Source organism: Lepidothrix coronata, unplaced genomic scaffold (assembly GCF_001604755.1).
Source record: "Lepidothrix coronata isolate B3197 unplaced genomic scaffold, Lepidothrix_coronata-1.0 Scaffold84, whole genome shotgun sequence".
Taxonomy (NCBI): domain Eukaryota; kingdom Metazoa; phylum Chordata; class Aves; order Passeriformes; family Pipridae; genus Lepidothrix; species Lepidothrix coronata.
Window position 1 is genome coordinate 3,242,789 of NW_016690264.1, and position 18,909 is coordinate 3,261,697.

The following is an 18,909-nucleotide window of genomic DNA, read 5'->3' on the forward strand; positions in this document are numbered from 1 at the left end:
TACCTGTGCAGTATTTTGTTAATTTCATGTAATGATTTCATTTTCATGTGAACACAGACCCCGAAGTGCTCGGCTCTGTACACACAGCACCACCCCCTCTCTGACATCACCCCATCACTGTAACGTGCAACAGCAGAGAATTTCTTGAAGATGAGGAAAATGCTGCTTTCTCTGATGACTAAAAGGAGAAAGTGAGCTTATGAAATGGAAGCCCGTAAACAACACACTGTATATCTTACAGAATAAGATAGCTCACACCAATGAAGTAAGCATAAGCAAGTAATTAATTTTTTTTTTATTTGAGTAAAACCATAATTTACAAATACCACTAACCTTCTTGATTCAGATTCATTTGTTTTCATATGGAAGCTGTGAATATTGGAAATAAATTAGACTAACAATTAACTGTCCTAGACACAAAGAACATTTATGTTATGTAATTTTCCACTGCATTACAACTTCATACAAAACTATAAAAATAAGACACTGTTTACAAAATATATCAATTTGGTTGCAAAACTATTGTTTAATTTAAGTTTTAAGTTAGGTAATAAATTATACTCAGTCATGTTTTGCAAGAAGTTAAAAGATACTCTGAATATAAAATGAGATCCTCTCATGTTCTGACTATGCCAATTCATAGTACTTCCCAGAATTTGGATCAAAGTAACGGTACAGGCATGGATCATACAGAAGAGTCAAACCTTCCTCGTCTTCTTCAGCACTGAAGTCATCTTCACCTGCATGAAGTGGAAAACGTAAGAATAAATCACTCCTATTCCCTCAGAAAATATCATGGAAATACCTTTCTGTCAGATGTGAGAGATTTTTTTTCTTTAAAGTGTGTAATCTTCTGACTTCTGAATTGTTTCCTTCAAGATAACAGCAATTCACATTTTTATTATATTTCTGAGGACTTGTATTTAGCTGAGGTGAAATGATGTCAGTTGGAGTTCGCTCAACGACTGGACTTTTCGAAGTCCAATGAAGCAGTTCACCAGAAGTACCTTTACTAATAGTGGATCAAAGTATTTCTAAGTGATATTTTCCTCAATAACCTTAATAATTTTTTAACTTGAACAAAGGCAGTGCGTACTTAAGGCCTGTAAGAATGAAAGAATTTGAATGTCTGGTATTCAATATGTCACCTAAATATCCAGTATAGGTAAATCTGTACAAAAGAGTTTTCAATATCAGAGAGGAAATAAGATTCTTCCAGACAATAAAAATTTTAAATCTAGGTTTTCTAAAGTTATATGAAATTCAAGAATGTTTTCAGGTAACAAAATTGAATCTTTAGCCTAAAACACACTGATAAAGCCATACAGACTTTTATTGCAGATGCTTTATACATTGTAGCTTCTTTTCTGAGCCTGTCTGCCTTTCATATAAGCTAAATCTAAGTTTTATGATGTATACCTTTTTGATAGGAAATAATTCACAGCTGAATGCAATTTGTATCTTGCATTTCACCATAAATGTTCATCCCATTCTCAGGCTGCTAATACCAACTGAATGCTTTGTATGCCCTAACACTTCATAATAAGTAATGGCCTGTTATGTGAACAGCAGCAGTTTCAGAATGCTCAGAGTCTATTTACAGCCAGGATCACACAACGATATATAGGTTACATTATCTGGAGACCAGAAAGTAGGCTGGTGCATTTGATGCATACCAAAGTGTGAGCTTTATCGCTTCAGAAGAGATTTCATTTTTATTTCCTTAGTAGCATGAACAAATATCACCAGAAAGAAACTGTCTTTTAATGTAACCAAAGGTAAGAAGGTAAAGCCAAATTGATGCCCTCCCTGCTGTGGGTGCTTCATCAGGCCTGGGAAGTTAAATGAGGTTAACTGAGGTATTTTGTTTGGATAGCTCCTGGGAAAATTCTGCAACGCTGAAAGAAGGCAAAGAACTGAATGTTTTTTCTCTGCTTCATATCACAGTACACAAGGAAATGGTGTTCATGCCTCACTCTCTCACACAGCATTACAATTTCACCGGAAACCACATTGTTATTTTCACTGCATTCTTCCTTTTATTATTTTGCTTTTCACTGCCTATGCTTCTCTTCAAAATGATTCTGTTTTCACCTCTAAGCTTAAATCTCCCTCCCCCTTTACCTTAGAACTGGCCCCTCAATATACTCCCTGGTTTGAGTTAGGAATAAGAAATTCTTCAGACTCATCAGGAGAATACCTCTTTCCCTCTGTGCCTTGAATTCATATCACATCAGAATTATACTGCATCCAGGACTAGCTGGATTTATACCTTTATAGCAATAATTCCCTGCATGTGAATTATTGGTCACCACGTGATCAAGAAGAGAAAGTTTTCTGGACGTATCTTGTTTTTAAAGTTAGGCTCCTTTCTTTTAGCATCTCACAAGGCCCCCAAATGCACTTCAAGGCATTTCTAGGTGTTGCAACAAATTTCCAAAAGCAGCATGGAGTATTCAATTTTGAATAGACACATGAAACCCTCACTTCTGTTCTTCTTCCTAAATAAAAGTACTACTTAAAACAAGTGATATTCTTCTAAAAACCCCAAGTAATGTGTAGCGGCTGTGTTAGAAGGAATCCTTCTGATTTCGAGTGGTACATTGTTTGTAACCTGACCACATGTAGGAATGAAGTGCCCACGGCCACAATAATTGATAACCAGGTTGCCTTCAAAGAAAATTTCCATAGCTGTTTATGCTGCTACCACCCACACTTTTGGGGTTGAATTGCATGAGAAAACCTCTTGGCAGTTTAATTTGCATATCATGGTTAAAGCAGAATCAAGGCTTTTGTTCCTAAATCACTACAAAATTAAATGGTATTTTAGGTGAGAAAATACCTTGATTTTAAATGAAAACTAAGGTCTGTGATATACATTAGAGAGGGTTGAGTATTTTTTTGTTCTGAGCTGAAAGAAGGATGAAGGTAAGTAGTCTCAGCAAATACCTGTCATATTAAATGAAATGCTGTCCCACTAAAATCAGGGGAGCTACTGTTTTTCTGGAGAAAGGCTTGATCAAGATGTCTAAACCCAGATAACAAAGAACAGGGCAGGCATGTGGCAGCTTTTTCTGAACTCTGAAATGAATGTACAAATAACTGCATGGTTATTATTATGTTATTATTATCAGATAGAAAAGTTTCTGTATGAAGTTTTCAAAATTACAAAAATTATACATACATGAGTCAGAATTTGACTGAATAAAGGCACAAAAATAAAAGCCTAAATAAAAAGCTATTTTATATAGACATTTTCTGTTCTCCAACTGTGCAATCACAGGCACATGACGTAAAATATTTCAGCTTAAAGGAAAATAGTTTAGGAGCAATTTACAAAACAGTTTGAAAATCCTAGTGTGAATAACAGGAGAAATACAAATTCCCAATTAGACTTCTTTTTTAAAGCTTTTTAAATATAATAACACAATTTTTAAAATTTACAAAAATTATAGCTTTACTGCAGCAAGGCTTGGATTTCACAATACAAACATAAAAAAGTTCTACAGGGCCTATCAGAAATTTTTATCCAACGTGCCTTTAACTCAAGGATTACTGTCCAGTTCTCTTTGGCTTATTTAGGACCCTTAACACAACATAGTACTTGATTTTTCAAAGCAAGGTCCCTTCCTGACAGCAAAATTCTCTTTTGTTGTCATAAACAATTACAAATATATGTCTGTGAAAATATTCCCAATTTGAGGGGCGTTACTTATTTCTGACAGTAAAGCACTGAGACATCTTTACCCCTCAGGCAGCCAAAATACATGGGGCAGATTTATGAGAGTTCACAACTAATTCCTGAGACTTGAAGCAAAATGTAGATGTCTACCCTGGAAGTGTTCAAGGCCAGGTTGGATGGGACTTTGAGCAGCCTGGTCTAGTTAGTGGAAGGTGTCCCTGTCCATGGTAGGGGGGTTGGAACTGGATGGTCTTTGAGGTCCCTTTCAGCCCAAACCATTTATATGGTGACTCTGTGATGATAACTCTACCCTTTTTCCTAAGATAGCTAGTAAGAAAAAAAGGCATTTGAAGAAAACAAGGTATTGTCTTTATTCTGTTGTTGACTTTCCGGTTTCTGTTAAGTTCTTTGCCATTCTCTGAGCAAATACCATTAACAAACAAAAGCCTGTAACACTGGTGGCAACAGTCCTCAGGAAATCACTCTAAGATTTCATTTAAGGGTAAATTTGAAATTTTTCTTCATAAGAGAAGTGTCTCTTATGCAAGTATAATTGTGCCTCTGAATAAGAATGTTTAGTCTTTGTGTTCTTTCTTATGTAGGTTTGCCATCCCCATTAGCATAAATTCCTTATTTTAAACAAATAAGATGCATTTTTTATGAGTTAATGTGTGTAGTGCCAGAACATTAGGAAACTGCAACTGCATGTTATTCTAGCAGAGGCAAATAATACTGCATGGAAAACTCTGTTAGCTTGAGCTGAGCATAATAAATAAGAGAACTTGAAACTAAAATCTACAGAAAACTATGAAAAGGCAGCCCCGGCATCGCAGAAAAAAAATTTAGAAATGTTTTTCTATCCAGGTTCTTCTCATTTTCTTTACAAATTCCTACCTTGAATATTCTGTTTTATTGAAGATTTAGTGTGCTCTTCCAGTTGTTGGCTTCCAGGAATGATGGGGGGACTGAACACATTCGACCAGTCCCTGAAAAATACAAATCAAAATATCATTCATAAAAGCACAGTTTATGTTTCTAATAGCTCTAATTTTTTTGATTATTAAAAAATATGGAAAGTAAATCACATGTTGTCAAGTGTGCAGAAACAAAATCAAGCTAGATTTTATTATCAAAAAATAAACTTTACATTTAATACAATTACTAAATATTAAGACCCTGTAATAGGGTAACACAGTAAGTGGTGCATCATTCCCTGTCTGGATGGTTGGTGAGTTAGAGCTGAGCTTAGACATGAAATGGATGCCACTAACAGTTTTCTAAAGAGGAAACATTGGATTGATATGGGAAAAAGCATTGTTAGGTAAACACATTATAAATAATTCTTTATAACAATTTCTTATTGCTACAAAATGTATGTTATACCGAAAAATTTGTTATAGAGCATAACATGATTCATTGCAGCTGTTACATATCTATTTCACTTCTGTAAAGAAAAAAATTTTGATGGGACCTTTGTCATAGAGAAGAGAGTACTTTCTTCACCTCTTCAACTTAATGGACAATTTTTGTCTCTCAAGGAAACTACTGTGATAGCTTTTAAAAATGATTTTCATGTTATCATACATTCATGCAAAGTTCAATGGTCATTTCACATACATCACTTTATGGAACACTGTCTTTGATTGTTACAGCTCAGAGAAAGGAAAACAGAACAGTTTTTTTTATTGTTATTGTTGTCTGTTTTTTATTGCAAACTGAAGTGCAGTTCAGTGACAAAGTCACTCATATTATGTTATCAATCAGAGAAAGAGTGCCCTGGAAGGACACATCTAAGTCACAATTTAAGACATTCCTTTTGCAGGTGGCCATGTCTTGCAATTCTTCTCACATATGAAGCTAATCTCTGCACACTCTGCATAGCTGATGTTTCCTTCTTGTCTCTCCTCTTCAGCAGTAAAGATCTGTAACACATTAAGGCTTCCATATAATCATTAACTAGACTAAATACTGCAAGTCAACACTTGAACACAGAATTCAAGGGACCTCAGTGAATCATCTCATCTTGATAGAACCAGATCCACTCTTTTTGACCAACCTATTTCACTGCAAGGCAAGAAGAATGGAAGGGGATAAATTCCTATATGTTTGCTTCATGCTTATGAGAGCACTGCAGCTCTAAAGAGTAAATTAAACTTGTCTAGGGGTTGATCCAACTTATGTCTGGCCATGGCTGTTCCAACAACTGGCACAAAAATGTTATGCATGTGAACTTGTGCCAGAGGCCAGGGAGATTAGCCAGAGCTGTAGAGGGAACTTCAACATCCATGGCTTTGTCTAAAGGGGATGAATTTTTCCAAAGCTTGGCAGCTTTCGTAGCACTGCCAGACTGTAATTGTCTCAACTCAATTGTCCAACACCAAGGAAAAAGGTAACGCACTTCTGCTTTCTGAAAAGCTGTCACGATCTCATGCATGTGTTACTTCTGTCAGAGGAATCTGGCAAGGCTCAGTCATCTGGTGTAATTGCTAAAATATGCCAACTGCTTTTTTTTTTTTTTGGTTAGTTTTTCTGCTACTTCTGGACCTGTTATTGATTCCACATCATCTCCTGTTGGCATGTACGCATAATCTGGGGTGAATCAGGGGACAACCACCTATCTGTTTGCAGTCAAAAAGGAAAAAACTAATTTTCCGCCTCAGGAAACAGAACTGCTGGTGTAGAAATCCAGCAAGTAGTATAGCAGATTTAAAGGAGGAGATATTGAATTTTCCATCATTTCAAAATGTAAAAAACATACGTCAAAATTTTTTTACACCATCGTATTATTTTCACATATACGGCCAACTTCACAACCAATCCTTCTCCTCTTCTGCTGTTCAGCTAATGCCAGTGAGACCTGGTACAACTAATGCACACAGCAATATGCTTGCCTAGACTTCTCATTATTAGCTCTCTGTCAGTGCACCATATCTGCATTCCCTGAATACAGCCAAAGGCTTTGTTGACACCAAAGCTTCAGAAGTTTTTAGGAATAACAGCTAAATGCATACTGACATCCAGTGGCATGGAAGAATGTATTTTCCATTTCTGTCACTTGCATGTGTGGTTTGATCTGCCTCAGAATCAGCCAGCACAAGCCTAACACTGGAATCTGACCACATAGGATGTGGTCTGGGAGTACAAAGCATCATCACGTACCCGATTCTCTACAATTGCACTGAAACACAAAGTGGTGCAAGGATGGAGGAAAGACAGTGCTTGCTTCTAAAGAGAATTATCTCAGTCTGACCAACAAATAGAGTTACAAGAGTAAAGAAATTTTAGAGTACATATGCAGTTCTACCGGTCTGGCACAAAACAGAAGAGTTTAGAGATACGAGTTTTTCATATAAAACATGTATCGTAGAATTTCTAAAGAAAATAGTTCATGCCTGTAAAACAGAGATGATGTTAGTAAGAGGGAAATAAGGATAATAAGGCAATTACTTGCAATGGAAAAGACAGAGGCAATTCATTTAGAGAGCATTGAGGGAGTGAGGTAATAATGTATCGTCAAACCAGTATTTCTGCTAAATTAATAGTTCTTATTATTCAGGAAATTGATGAATTTTAGTTTAAAGTCTCATCTCTGGAAGATCTGCCTGAAATATCAAGTCTGGGAAATCAGAGACGGGATGATTTGTGACTAGCTGGGTGATTTTATCTTTGATTTTGTCTTCATTTATTGGAGTAATTTCTTGTGTAAAGGAGTTGTTCAGTTTCATCTTTGTATTTATTTTGATGCACCTGGTTTAGGAGATGAATGACTATTCTCTCTAGGAGGTCCAAGGGTAAGATATAGGGATTTTGATGTTCTAAAGTGAGGTAAAGGAGTTTTTATATATGATAGAGGCAACAGAGATGAATTGGCTAGTTCAGTATTTCCTACTGAGGCAGTCTAGATTCAGATCATGTTTTTTTCTCTCAGTGTCCAAGAAAAACAAATAGTTTTACCATTCAAGCCTCACTCACCAAGACAAGTAATCAAAACATTACTGTATTAGGGTTTCATTGTTGACTTAATATTACTTTTAAGGTTAAAACATTTTACACAATATATGTTAAAAATCGTTTATCCCTTCCACAAGTTAGCTAGCAATGTCTAAATTAACCTTTCCTAAAATCTTGAAAAGAAATTTTTAAAAAAATCTCATCTGTGCTGAAATCTTCTTAGCCAAATTGCAGTAGAGAATAAGTGAGTTTGCAGTGTAATTCTGACAGATGCTGGAGTCTAGCAGGCACAACAGATTTTTCCACAACGAAATCTGCAGTTGCTTTTAGGAAGCAACTAAAGTATGTTTGTGTGTGTATCTGTGAGACAGAGGGTCTGAGTTAGTTTTAATAAAACATCTTGAAAAATTTGTTAAACCTTGGCTAAAGGTCAAGGCCCAGCCTGGAGACAACTGGCATTATTCTGAGAAACACAGACTGTGGCCTCTTTGTGTTTATTGTGGGTTTATTCTGATTGAAAAAGAATATACTTTTTGGAGAACTTATTGAAGAAGCTAGTTTATCTCCTTAAAACAGAAATGTTAATCACACATTCTGACTAATTAAAGACATTCTATTTATGCTATCAATGCCTCCAGCTGTAATCAATACAATCAATGTGCAATAAACTATCTAGAGCTTTCCTGATAACAGTGTGGAATGCCAAATATTGTCTTTTGACATTGTGAGCTGAATTGTAGGAAGACTGAGAATAAATTCCACACACACTCACAGTATCATGCACCTTTAATGCTTGCCCTGAAATTCTTCATTATTCTGCAAAATATTCTCCACACCAAAATGCAATACATTTTTATATAATCTTGGTTTATTTTTCTTTAAAAAAATGACTTAAAAATTCTTTAAAAATATTTTCAGATAATAATATATTGAAATATCACATGACAGCCGAACTGTGATGGAAAGCAAAAGAATCTTTTGGGCTTATGAACATGGTTTTCAGTTTTATGAAGTTTTATGATAGTATGTTAAATTTCGCAGAAAAACAGCGTCCATCAGCAAAATCTGTGGAGAAAATTAGTGATGCTTTATTAAGTAGCACTTATCAATGGCAATGTATCAAAATTATCACCACCAACAAAAATCCTTAGAATTAGAAGGTTTTCATTTAAATCTTAATGAACACCATTGATAGTTTGTGTTTTTACAGATAATTTTGCAGACTGGGAGACTGAGGAAATGCCAAATCACTCAGTATAAAGATTTTTAGCATTGCTGCGAACTGAGATAGCATACTTTACTGCATTTCTTTTGGATCACATTTAATTTGTATTACTTAAATCAATGGGATCATTTAATCCATGTTATTAACAAAATCGAAATGCCTCAAAGTTTTAGTATGGTTTCATCCAACAATCTATACAGAAATTAAAAGGAATTTGTTCAGCCTTGTAGCATACTTAAAAAGTGCAAGGCCAGGGCTACCATACCTCAACACAGGAAAAGAAAAAACACGCTTTATGTCATTACAAAGACATCAAATTGTCAGACTATTAAGTACCTGAAGTGTGCAATCACTAAAAACACAAAAGATGGTATTTAACTGCATAAATTACTCAGTAAATCTTTATGAACATGGGAGGAGAACTAACTTGTGCCTGAGTGACAGGAAGAGGAGCACATTTGCTGAACTACTTTTTTTCACAGTGGATTATTTGACTAATTCTGTGAAGGGCCAGAGAATGCCAATGTATGAATCAGGAGTGTAAAAACACTATAAGGAAAAAAAGGACCAATTCTTAACATCTTGTGCAGCTATCAACCTAAATCTCAGAACATGTTGCTGTTTGCATTAGTAATATTTAATATCACATGAAGCAAATTCTGCTGCAAATGCTTAAAGTAAGTAGTACCTTACTATGATGCACTGAATGCAAACTACCAGCTCATATCAAAAGTATGGTTCAGAATAGCCTAAATATTCAGTTCAGCTAAGATGAAGACTTAATTTTTGCTTGTTTGTATTTTTAATTGTATCTATTTAAGAAAGCTTAGTAAAGACTATCTCAGTTCTTAGATAAATTAATAAGTCACCCAGCTTTGTAAGACCCCTCACCTGTTTCTTGATATGTCTTTTTTGGAGCATGAGTTACTTGCTAGGCTCCTCTAGATTAACAGTTCCAGGTGGGTAAACCAGCATCTTTTAAATGAAAAACTGAGTGAGTGCACAGCAGGAGAAGATATACTACCAAAAGAATACAAGGTATACTTTTACATACAAATCAAGGATTTTTGAATGCACATTTTAATAAAAATGTTGAAAAAGAACATAAATTTATCTGTTCATATGACTTTCCATGATTTGAAAGTTTGAGTTTAGAAAGTATTTAAGGGCAATCTGGCAATACATTAAAACATTTTAAAAAAGCAAGCTATGAGCTACATTGTATTATTCTTCTGGAGTGCTACTGTAGTTTCAAAATATCATTAAATCAGTACAAACCAACACTTATCATTTCCTGCACATTTTTCACAGTGAGCTGCATTCTGACTATGAGTAATCTGTTAATCTGTTCTTTGCCTCACAATCCATCAAAGTGACAGATTCATTCCATCCCTAATACATAATATCTTCATTTACTGTATGTCTTACTGGAACTTTCTTTTTTCCCTAGCACTAAGATTTAGAAAATCACAAGCATATTTAGAGAATGCCTTTTCCCTTCCTCCAAACCACTTCAGCAAGTCCAGCCTGCCAAACACTGTATCTCCAATGGAGGCAGAGATCTCCTTAAAAATAAAACCATTTAACTGTCAATGAATTAGTAACTAAACAGAAGATCGCAAAAAGTACAAGTGCAATTGTTCAGGAAACACTTGAATCTCTCTTAAAGTCTTAAATCTGTAAATGAACTATGGGTTCTAGCACTTATGGGTGCTAGATTAGATTCAAGGATAACAAAGGAGATGTGAATGCTACTTATTAAACAAGATATTTAGATAGTGTAAAGTGCCACTGCAAGTGTGTACAGTATAATCATGCTAACTAGTATGTGCTGAAAATCTGACCTGTTAATGCTTTCCAGTTCTTCTTTTATTTTCAAATAAAATAATAAATTTGTGTAGGTTAGCAAAACCATATACAGTCATCTTCATCAGTTGAAAAATATGGATTACCTGAATCTAGAGGTTTAACATCTTAGTAATTAATATATTGTGCCATTTGGTCAATGTTTTGTAGTTAAATACATGAAATGTCTATCACCGCTTCTGTTAAATGGAAGGAACATTTGATTTACTTAAAGACTGAATCTCTAGTTCACCACCATGTTAGCTTCCTGGCTAGATTATAGTCTCCATATTCACTAGCAATATAAATGGGACTAGCAGAGAAAATCAGTGTTTTAACATCTAATTTAAGTAAAATACTAGCTCTTTCTTCCTTGCTAGTTTTGATTCTTTTATCAGAAGATCAGCTGTATAAATTGTAAGTAATGAATTTGCAAAGGTGCGTTAAAATTCCTTCATATTAACCAAATCTCAGCAAGCAGATTCTAGTAACTACATTAGGTACTCATTGATCAGTGAATCAAATGGATTTTCACATTTAGTGAAGTGTCCGTTGGGTAGGATGTACTTCCTTTTTTACATATTTTTAAACAATTAAATAAACCATTAATTTTTAAAACTATATTTAAATGTTTCAGCAGTTCAGAAAGCACCTGAATCTAGTACCTAACAAATCTTTTTTCATAGCCAGCCACCAAGAGCATCCTATTGTTCTGTGCATCCTGGATGTTGACTGCAGCCCATCAACTTTTAATGGATGATAAGGAGGCACAGGGTTTTTAAAACTCAATGGAGAGACATGACTCAGCAGGGCACTAACTTCAATATTATCAAACTTGTTAAAGGTGATGCTATTGAATTCTTTTACTGTGGAAAAACTACTCTTTTTCAGAGAAGGAGAAAAAAGAAAAGTTTGCAAGAAAACTCAGACTTTTTTGTATATTAATGCAATGAATGGTACAGCACAAAATCAGAAACTTAATCAGCACAAAGTAAGCACTATGCTACCTCAGTTGAATTCTCCAAAGACATCGAGTTTTGTCAGTCTTGCATGAATGATACTGGAATAGCAGGGAGGGGAGGTCTGGGCTCCCATGCCCTTGGAAACCCAGATAGTTTTTCTCTGTAAGAAAATGTATGCATGTGGGATGTTGGTCAAGGAGTCTGATTTGTCTGTATTTAAATGAGCTTCCAATTCAGAAGAAGAAAAGAAGAATATATAGTTCCAACTGAATACTGAAGGAGGGATTGCAACAGTCTGGGAACAGGGAATCCCAGACTTCTTATGAGATAACACCTATTTCTGCCTTTCAATCTAAGATATCTGAGAGGCTTGTAAAATCTTTTACTCCATATTCTCCATCTCTGTGTATAAGCAAGGCCAGAGAACTTTGTTTGAATGGCCCAGGAATATCCAGAAAAAGTGTGGAATCAATAAAAGTTATTCTCAGTTAGTCTTGAAGCTACAAAAAAACCCCCCAAAACCCCCTACTTTATCTTAACACAGAAATAACAGATATAACAAGATATTACAGCATGTTTGAAAGTATTTGCCATGTTTCATATTGAAACCCTTAGTGTATATGCTGCCACATTTCCATGTTCTCAGACTCCCATACAAGGGAAAGCCATTTTTGGATTATTTTAACAAGCTTTTATGTGTTAGTCACTTGGTTCTCAACAACCGTTCTGCAGCTAAGCTCTTTACCATCATGATTAAAAAATGTAACCTGTTCAATTAGGTGGTTCCTGTGCCATTTGCTTCTTTTGTCATGTTCTTTTTCGTGCACATTATAGCCTGACAAATGCAGCAGAACTTTGCTAATTCAGATTAACGAGTGGGAGATCTATTGCAAATTACTCTATTTTGTGGGTAAGTAACTGAACAAGTAAAATAAAAACCAAAGTACATTTTGTGATACATTGTTCTTGTTCACTTATTTTGACAACTGTTGTGTAATTTTATAATACTTCATAATGTAATATTGTCTGTTTTGCAAAAGTAATGGGGTTGTATGGCCTTGATCTTGTAATGAATCATAAAAATAAATATGCTTCTTTGCAAAACTCAGTCTTTAAATGTGCTTCTTAACTAAGTTATTCTGCTATTCAAACCTTTGCTTGGAAATACAGGAGACAAAGACCTTTTGTGTCTAAATTTCAGAGCGTGCACGTTGGAAAGGTTCTGGTGCAGTGCAAATAAATGTTATAGCTACAATCCTTCTTTTATTGCACCATTTTGTAAGTGAGTTTAATCTTATAGAATCTCTCAATGGTATAATAACATATGCACCAGCTATTGGAATGTTTAGTTTTCATCTGGGATGGATGAGAGTACTTGAATGGTAGTCTCTAAGCTGAGCATACTTTTAAATTTGAGAGTTTACAGTAAATGTGTTTTTGTGCTGGAATTGCTGGTAGGATGCAAATTATGCAAATTTCAGGTGCCATGATAATGGCAATATATATGGCAACAATAGGTTCTGAAAAAAAGACTTCTCTAACAGAAACTTCCAAAGAAAAAGAAATAATTTACTTCTTGAGACCAATAGAGTGGTCAGAGTTACACACAGGAAGAGGTGTTTATTACATGTATATATAATTTATATTTATAACTAATAAATCTATATTTTACCAATAATCAAGTTTGAAAAGAATTTAAAAATGTATTTAGTTAAAGGAACATGTTTATTCACTCCATGATTCATTATCTGAATTACTGTGCAAGCATATCATTGCAAAAATAAGAAAATCCCATTGTTTGATAAAGTTGCAATTAAGGATTTGGGTTCTGCCTTTTTTTTTTTCCTTAAGGTAAAACCAAAATTTTTTCTGAAAAGTTTATAGTTATTGTCCTCCTCCAACACATCACTCTCCACATCAATGAAATATTTCTTTCGTGATTACAAATATCAAACATATAACATTTACCAAAAAAGGGAAGAAAATGTTATTTGCTTTTCTTTGGGTGGGTTTTGTTGTTGCTGTTCTTCATTTTTTGGGGGTTTTTTAATTGCAGAGGAAAGAATAATGATGATATCTCAATTGGTCTAATGCAACAAATGTAGGTTACAATAAGGCAGACATTTACTATCATCAGTCTCTGTGCTCACAATTCACTGTGGGAATACAACTCTTCTCAACATGCAGAGTTAAACATCTGGGTAAAACCAAACTGAAAAATTGGCCATTCACATTTTGTATGAAATTACTTAAGTAAAATAAGCTTCTTGTGAAAGGACACCCAATGAAATGCTGAAATATTTGGGCCCTACTTTAGTGCAGTTTCTGGGGAACAACTTTGAACTCCAAAGGAACAAATTTTATTTGGTAGTTTGGGAAGAGTTGAGTAGGATGCCAAGAGAGGATCTAGTGAGGCAATGCTTATAAAGATAGGTTTCAACTCATTAAAAAACACCCTTTCTCCAAGACAGAAAAATCAGCTTTTATCAGAAATAAATTTTCTGGAGAGCATCTACAGAAGTTTCTAAAAATCTATTAATAAATTAGGTTCGAGCAATCTTTTTCAGACAGCAGCTCTGCTTTCCACAGTTCAGTATGGCTGAAATTCCTCTAGATTATTCACTGTCTTTCAGCATTTCCTTTAATGAAACTTCCAAGCCTTCTACGACATACAAATATTTTGGATGCTTACTAAGTAGATGCAGGTTACACAGCAATTGTAACAAATGCAGGTTCCCAGTCCCTGCACTGGAGGAAGAAGTAACAGAGATAGTTACACCTTCCCATTTGGAGAGAAGAAAGCAATTCTGAAGTTCTTCCAGGACCACACAGCGCATCAGTCAGTGGGAAGTGCATGGCCAAGGCTTGAACGCTGCACATCCTCTCACTCTTCTGGCTCTGCAGCCTCTGTACTCTCCTGTCTCCTTTCATTAACTGGTTCTCTGCCTTGCAGAGCAGCACGATGTGGAGGTGATTTGTATTGCAGCAGCAATATCCTTGGCGGACTTATGACCTTACCCAGCAAAACCAAGGGACAATGAGTCGAGCTGGGTCTTTTTATTGACTGAATTTCCATTATCTTCACAGGAGCTTTCTTTCCTGGCTTGTTCTTTTATCTTATTAAGGACAGAACCTACATTTACTGGACAATAGCTTCCAGACTGGTCTCTTTTCATTTCCCAGAAAATATCACCACTACACTTTTTAAAGTTACTGGAGACCTGTCAAACTCTTTATCGCTCTTTACAACAATTTGTTGATTCAGTAAATGCACCACGTAACTGTCTTCTTGCCATGGCATTTACACCCACACATCTAAAAAGGATGTATCAATTTTTCAAATAGTCTGTGTTTTCCCTACATAACTATAGCAGGCTTACAAAGTTTTAGACATTTTCTAGTTGCTCATAACACTTGTTAAAATTGGCTTTAAAACCAGTTTAGGAACTAAGTTATAGAATTACCATTAATTTTATCTCCCTCTCATTTAGGTACACATCCTCTGTGAAAAACATTACAGAGTTTTCCACTATAAAAGAAAGGTAACGATGTGAATAATGGTATTCAAGTCACATCATCTCCAGTTTTTATATCACGATGCAAACTGACCTCATAATTTTGTCATCTTCCGTATTTACAGCCCAATAATGCTTTTCTGGCAGTTCACAAGGGCTACTGAATTTATGAGGCACTTGCAAGTCAGGTATTTTACGAATACTTCACCTGCATTTCCTGAAAATGATTTCTAGATTTCTGGATTAAAACAGCATATGAACTAAGTCGTAATTTATACCATTTTGTTTTAAATTTTACTATATGGAAATACAAGTTTTCATTGTTGAGCATATTAACTTAATATGATGAAACACTTTATTTGTACAGATAATGGTGTTTATTCTGTTTTTCAGTATATAAAATGTATTGAGTACCAAATTGCTTTAGCACAAGCATAAAAATAACTTAATGAAACCTGACTCAACCAATGTATGGGCAAAAACAAGACTAACAATGTAGCTTGCACTAAGATATAGGCAATTCTAATGTCACCAGAACTATGGAATTGATTTTGGAATAAAGAGTCAAAGGTGCAGTCTCAAGGTATCTGCTGTTGTACTCTGTGAACTACAGTCAAGTGTCTCTGTCCACTTCATCCATTCAACAATTCATAAGGAGATGGTTCCTTTGATAGCCATCCCCCAAGGCAGAGAGGTTTTCCAGACCAACATAAACACTTTCATTTACATGTGAGAGGGAACAGGAATCCAGGATTGTACTTTAACTCCAGTAATATATTTTGTGCAATAGGACACATTTGGCTGTGTATTGCAAAAACTGATGCATCTGGGTGAACTTGCACAGAAAGTTTCATAGTGTTCACATCATAAAATCTAACCAGAAGATTTTGAATCCATAAAAATATGGATGGCGAGACAAGTGGCTGAAAACATCTGTGTGAGGACAAAACATAATATCCTGCACAACTGCCTGGCAGTGTGCTATCATAAAACATCTCAGACTGTTGATAAAACATAAAGAAGTTGTATCTGAAATGCCCCCTCCTCCTACCCCTCCAAAACCACACACATTGCCCAGTTAAAACCTGGACAAACAAAATCCACATTAATGACACCAAGTGAAAGTGAAATAGGACTGCTATTTAAAGTAAGTACCCCTCTTGCTCAGGCAGTTAAAAAATTGACAAAGTGATGTTAGGGTTTCACAGGTATAAGGCAGTTCTGAAACTGGTCAATTAATCTTGATTGTCTCAATAGTCTCAATTTGATTAATTCCCCCTAGACACCTTCTTCCCTTGTCTTCATCTCACCTTACATTAAAGTTACAGGGATTTTATTGCTGATTCCAAACAAAGCAGATCAATCTAAAAACCTGACAGACAAAATACACTGTAGACTATTCTTTGAACTATCCCACAGTGTTGTAACACCCTCTCCTGAGCGGGCTATTTATTGAAAAAAACCTCTCTCAATAAATAACATTAAAATCTTTTGGAACAAATGGATTCCCTGACACCTACAGTCACATACAGAACTCTAGTTCTAAACCTTCAAAGCAGAGAGGGAGAGAGAGAAAAAGAAATGGATGAGAGTGCATGTACGTCAGATGAGGACGATTTGCTGAATCACGCATCAAAGCAGATGTAGGAGCAAGGCCTGTGTCAGATACTTTAAATACACAGTGGTACATCCAAAACATGCAGAATTCAGTTCTGCGTTCCCGGACAGCGCAGACATCCTGCAGACAATGACTAAAACGAGCAATAAAGCCCTCTGAGAGGAAGTTGCAATTGAAAAGAGACTGAAGATTACATCAAAGAATGTCACATTTAATATTCAGAACACTCTAACTGAATCCTTACTGTCTGGGCTATAAATGGAATCTTACCGTGGGTTGGAATGAGAAAGTGGGCTCATTTCTCTCTGATAGTGATGCTCCTGACTGACAGGCTATGGAAAACAAAAAATAATAGAATGTTTAGTGGTATGTAAGAGATCTTGTATGAGCATATGCATTTATAGCTTCTGATATTAGAATTTTACAGTCTCTTTTCTTATCTGTGAAATTAAAAACTGATATTCAGATTCTAACTGTGCAAAAGTATAACTGAATAGATCATTCTTGTTTGGGTGGAAATACATATGAATTAATGGAGTTGACCATACAGTCATTTCTCTACTGCCTGTGAGAGTGTTGGGACAGAGTCAGGAAACTTCAGAGACGGAGGGTGGCAAAGTCCTGTTAGACTGAATGTGTATAGGAAGCATGGTGCAGGAACTCTTAGTAGGACCTGTGCAGCACCAACCACGCTGGAGAAAATACAGAGTCAGTGCTAAGAGGGCTGGCAGGCTCCTCTCTCCTCAGAAGCACCATTAACAGTAAGCTTAGCAGTCCCAACTGAAGTTTGCTGAAGCACATATGATTCTCGATGTCACTGCTCCTCTGAAACCTGGATTAAGCCAACAGTATGAATATTCACACAAAAGACGCTAATGTTCCACATTCTTCAAATCTTACCTACCCATCATGTATACGTGTCCCAAAGGTTTCAAACTACATTTGGGTTAAAGCATTAAAACCAGTTATTTGCAAGAAAGATCAATATTCATAAACTGGTATAAAAATTCAAGAATTCTAAAATTCATAAATACATTTTCTCTCAGAATTTATGTAGTGCTCCCCCTGCCATTATCACACACCTCAAAAGCAGTTCTAAACAAATTACTGAAGCAAAAGCATGTGCAAAAGGAGTGAAAATACAAGCATACATTAACAAGACTTGTACAATTTAGTACATTAAATGCTAAAACAATAATAAGCAATTTTTTAAAAACAGAAATCACTATAAAAACAAGTATGTTCTCATGGTTTCAGAAAACAGGAAGAGATGTTGTAAAACACATGTTCAGGATGAATGACATCTTAATTACTGCCCAATATGACTCACTGCCTGGTGGTGGATAGTGCAATTCCTACATGATGGCTAGTGGAAGATTGAGGACGAGACAGAGAGTGAATTAGTCAGTCTATGAACCAGAATATCTGTCTAAATAATTTTTAGCCTCATTTCATAGTAAAGAATACTCTCCTTTAGTTTTGCAATTTGACTTGATGTGAACAGATCCCTCCAGGGGTTGTCAAACTGAGCTCTCAGTTGGAATAATACTGGATTTAAATATCACTCCTCTTGTCTGTCAGACTTCAGTTCTTCCAGACTATTTCTGTGTTAAGTGGCTTTCTTTTCTGAAAACTCACAAAGGAGGTCAGAAGACCTTCCACAAATTAGGTATGAACCTGGAAGTACTCTTTCAAATATTTTGCAGATCAAGACTTATGTGACTGAATTTATATTTCGGAAGTTGCTTGGGGAACAACTAATCTTACTTCTCTGTGAGTATTCCTTATTTGAAAGATGGGTCTTAGTGGTGAGCGTTATATGGAGTCTGCTAATGCAGCATCATACACTACAAGATTCCAGGATATATCAATGAGCTATCCTGGAGAATCTTCCTTCTCCTTTGCATTTCTGACTCAGAAGCAGGGAACTCCCTTATAGATGATCTTTCTCCAGAATGTTTGTGTTATATCTGAAGTGGTGCCTGAAGCATGGAAACAACTACCCAAGAAGCTGAATGGTACAATTCCCTGACAGGCAGGAAGGTCTTACTGGATCTCTAGAATAAATCAAGGCATTTAAGTGGAAATGGTTTGTAAGCTTTGCAAATTTT

General features: G+C 35.6%; 1 protein-coding gene across 3 annotated transcripts in view; it reads right to left on the reverse strand.

Annotated features, from left to right (window-relative positions):
- Positions 1 to 287: 287 nt before the first annotated feature.
- CUNH3orf67 (chromosome unknown C3orf67 homolog) overlaps positions 288 to 18,909 on the reverse strand; it is a 72,279-nt gene continuing 53,657 nt past the window's right edge. For 2 of the 3 annotated variants that reach the window (XM_017820503.1, XM_017820502.1), the window contains 3 exons: positions 17,069 to 17,130; positions 4,577 to 4,668; positions 288 to 740 (listed from right to left, as the gene is read on the reverse strand). In XM_017820503.1, coding sequence (XP_017675992.1) covers positions 628 to 740; positions 4,577 to 4,668; positions 17,069 to 17,130 — 267 coding nt within the window. In that variant the 3' untranslated portion in view covers positions 288 to 627. Of the gene's footprint in view, positions 741 to 4,576; positions 4,669 to 8,658; positions 8,699 to 9,749; positions 9,834 to 17,068; positions 17,131 to 18,909 lie in introns of those variants that run through there. The other variant, XR_001875742.1, reaches the window with a different exon arrangement.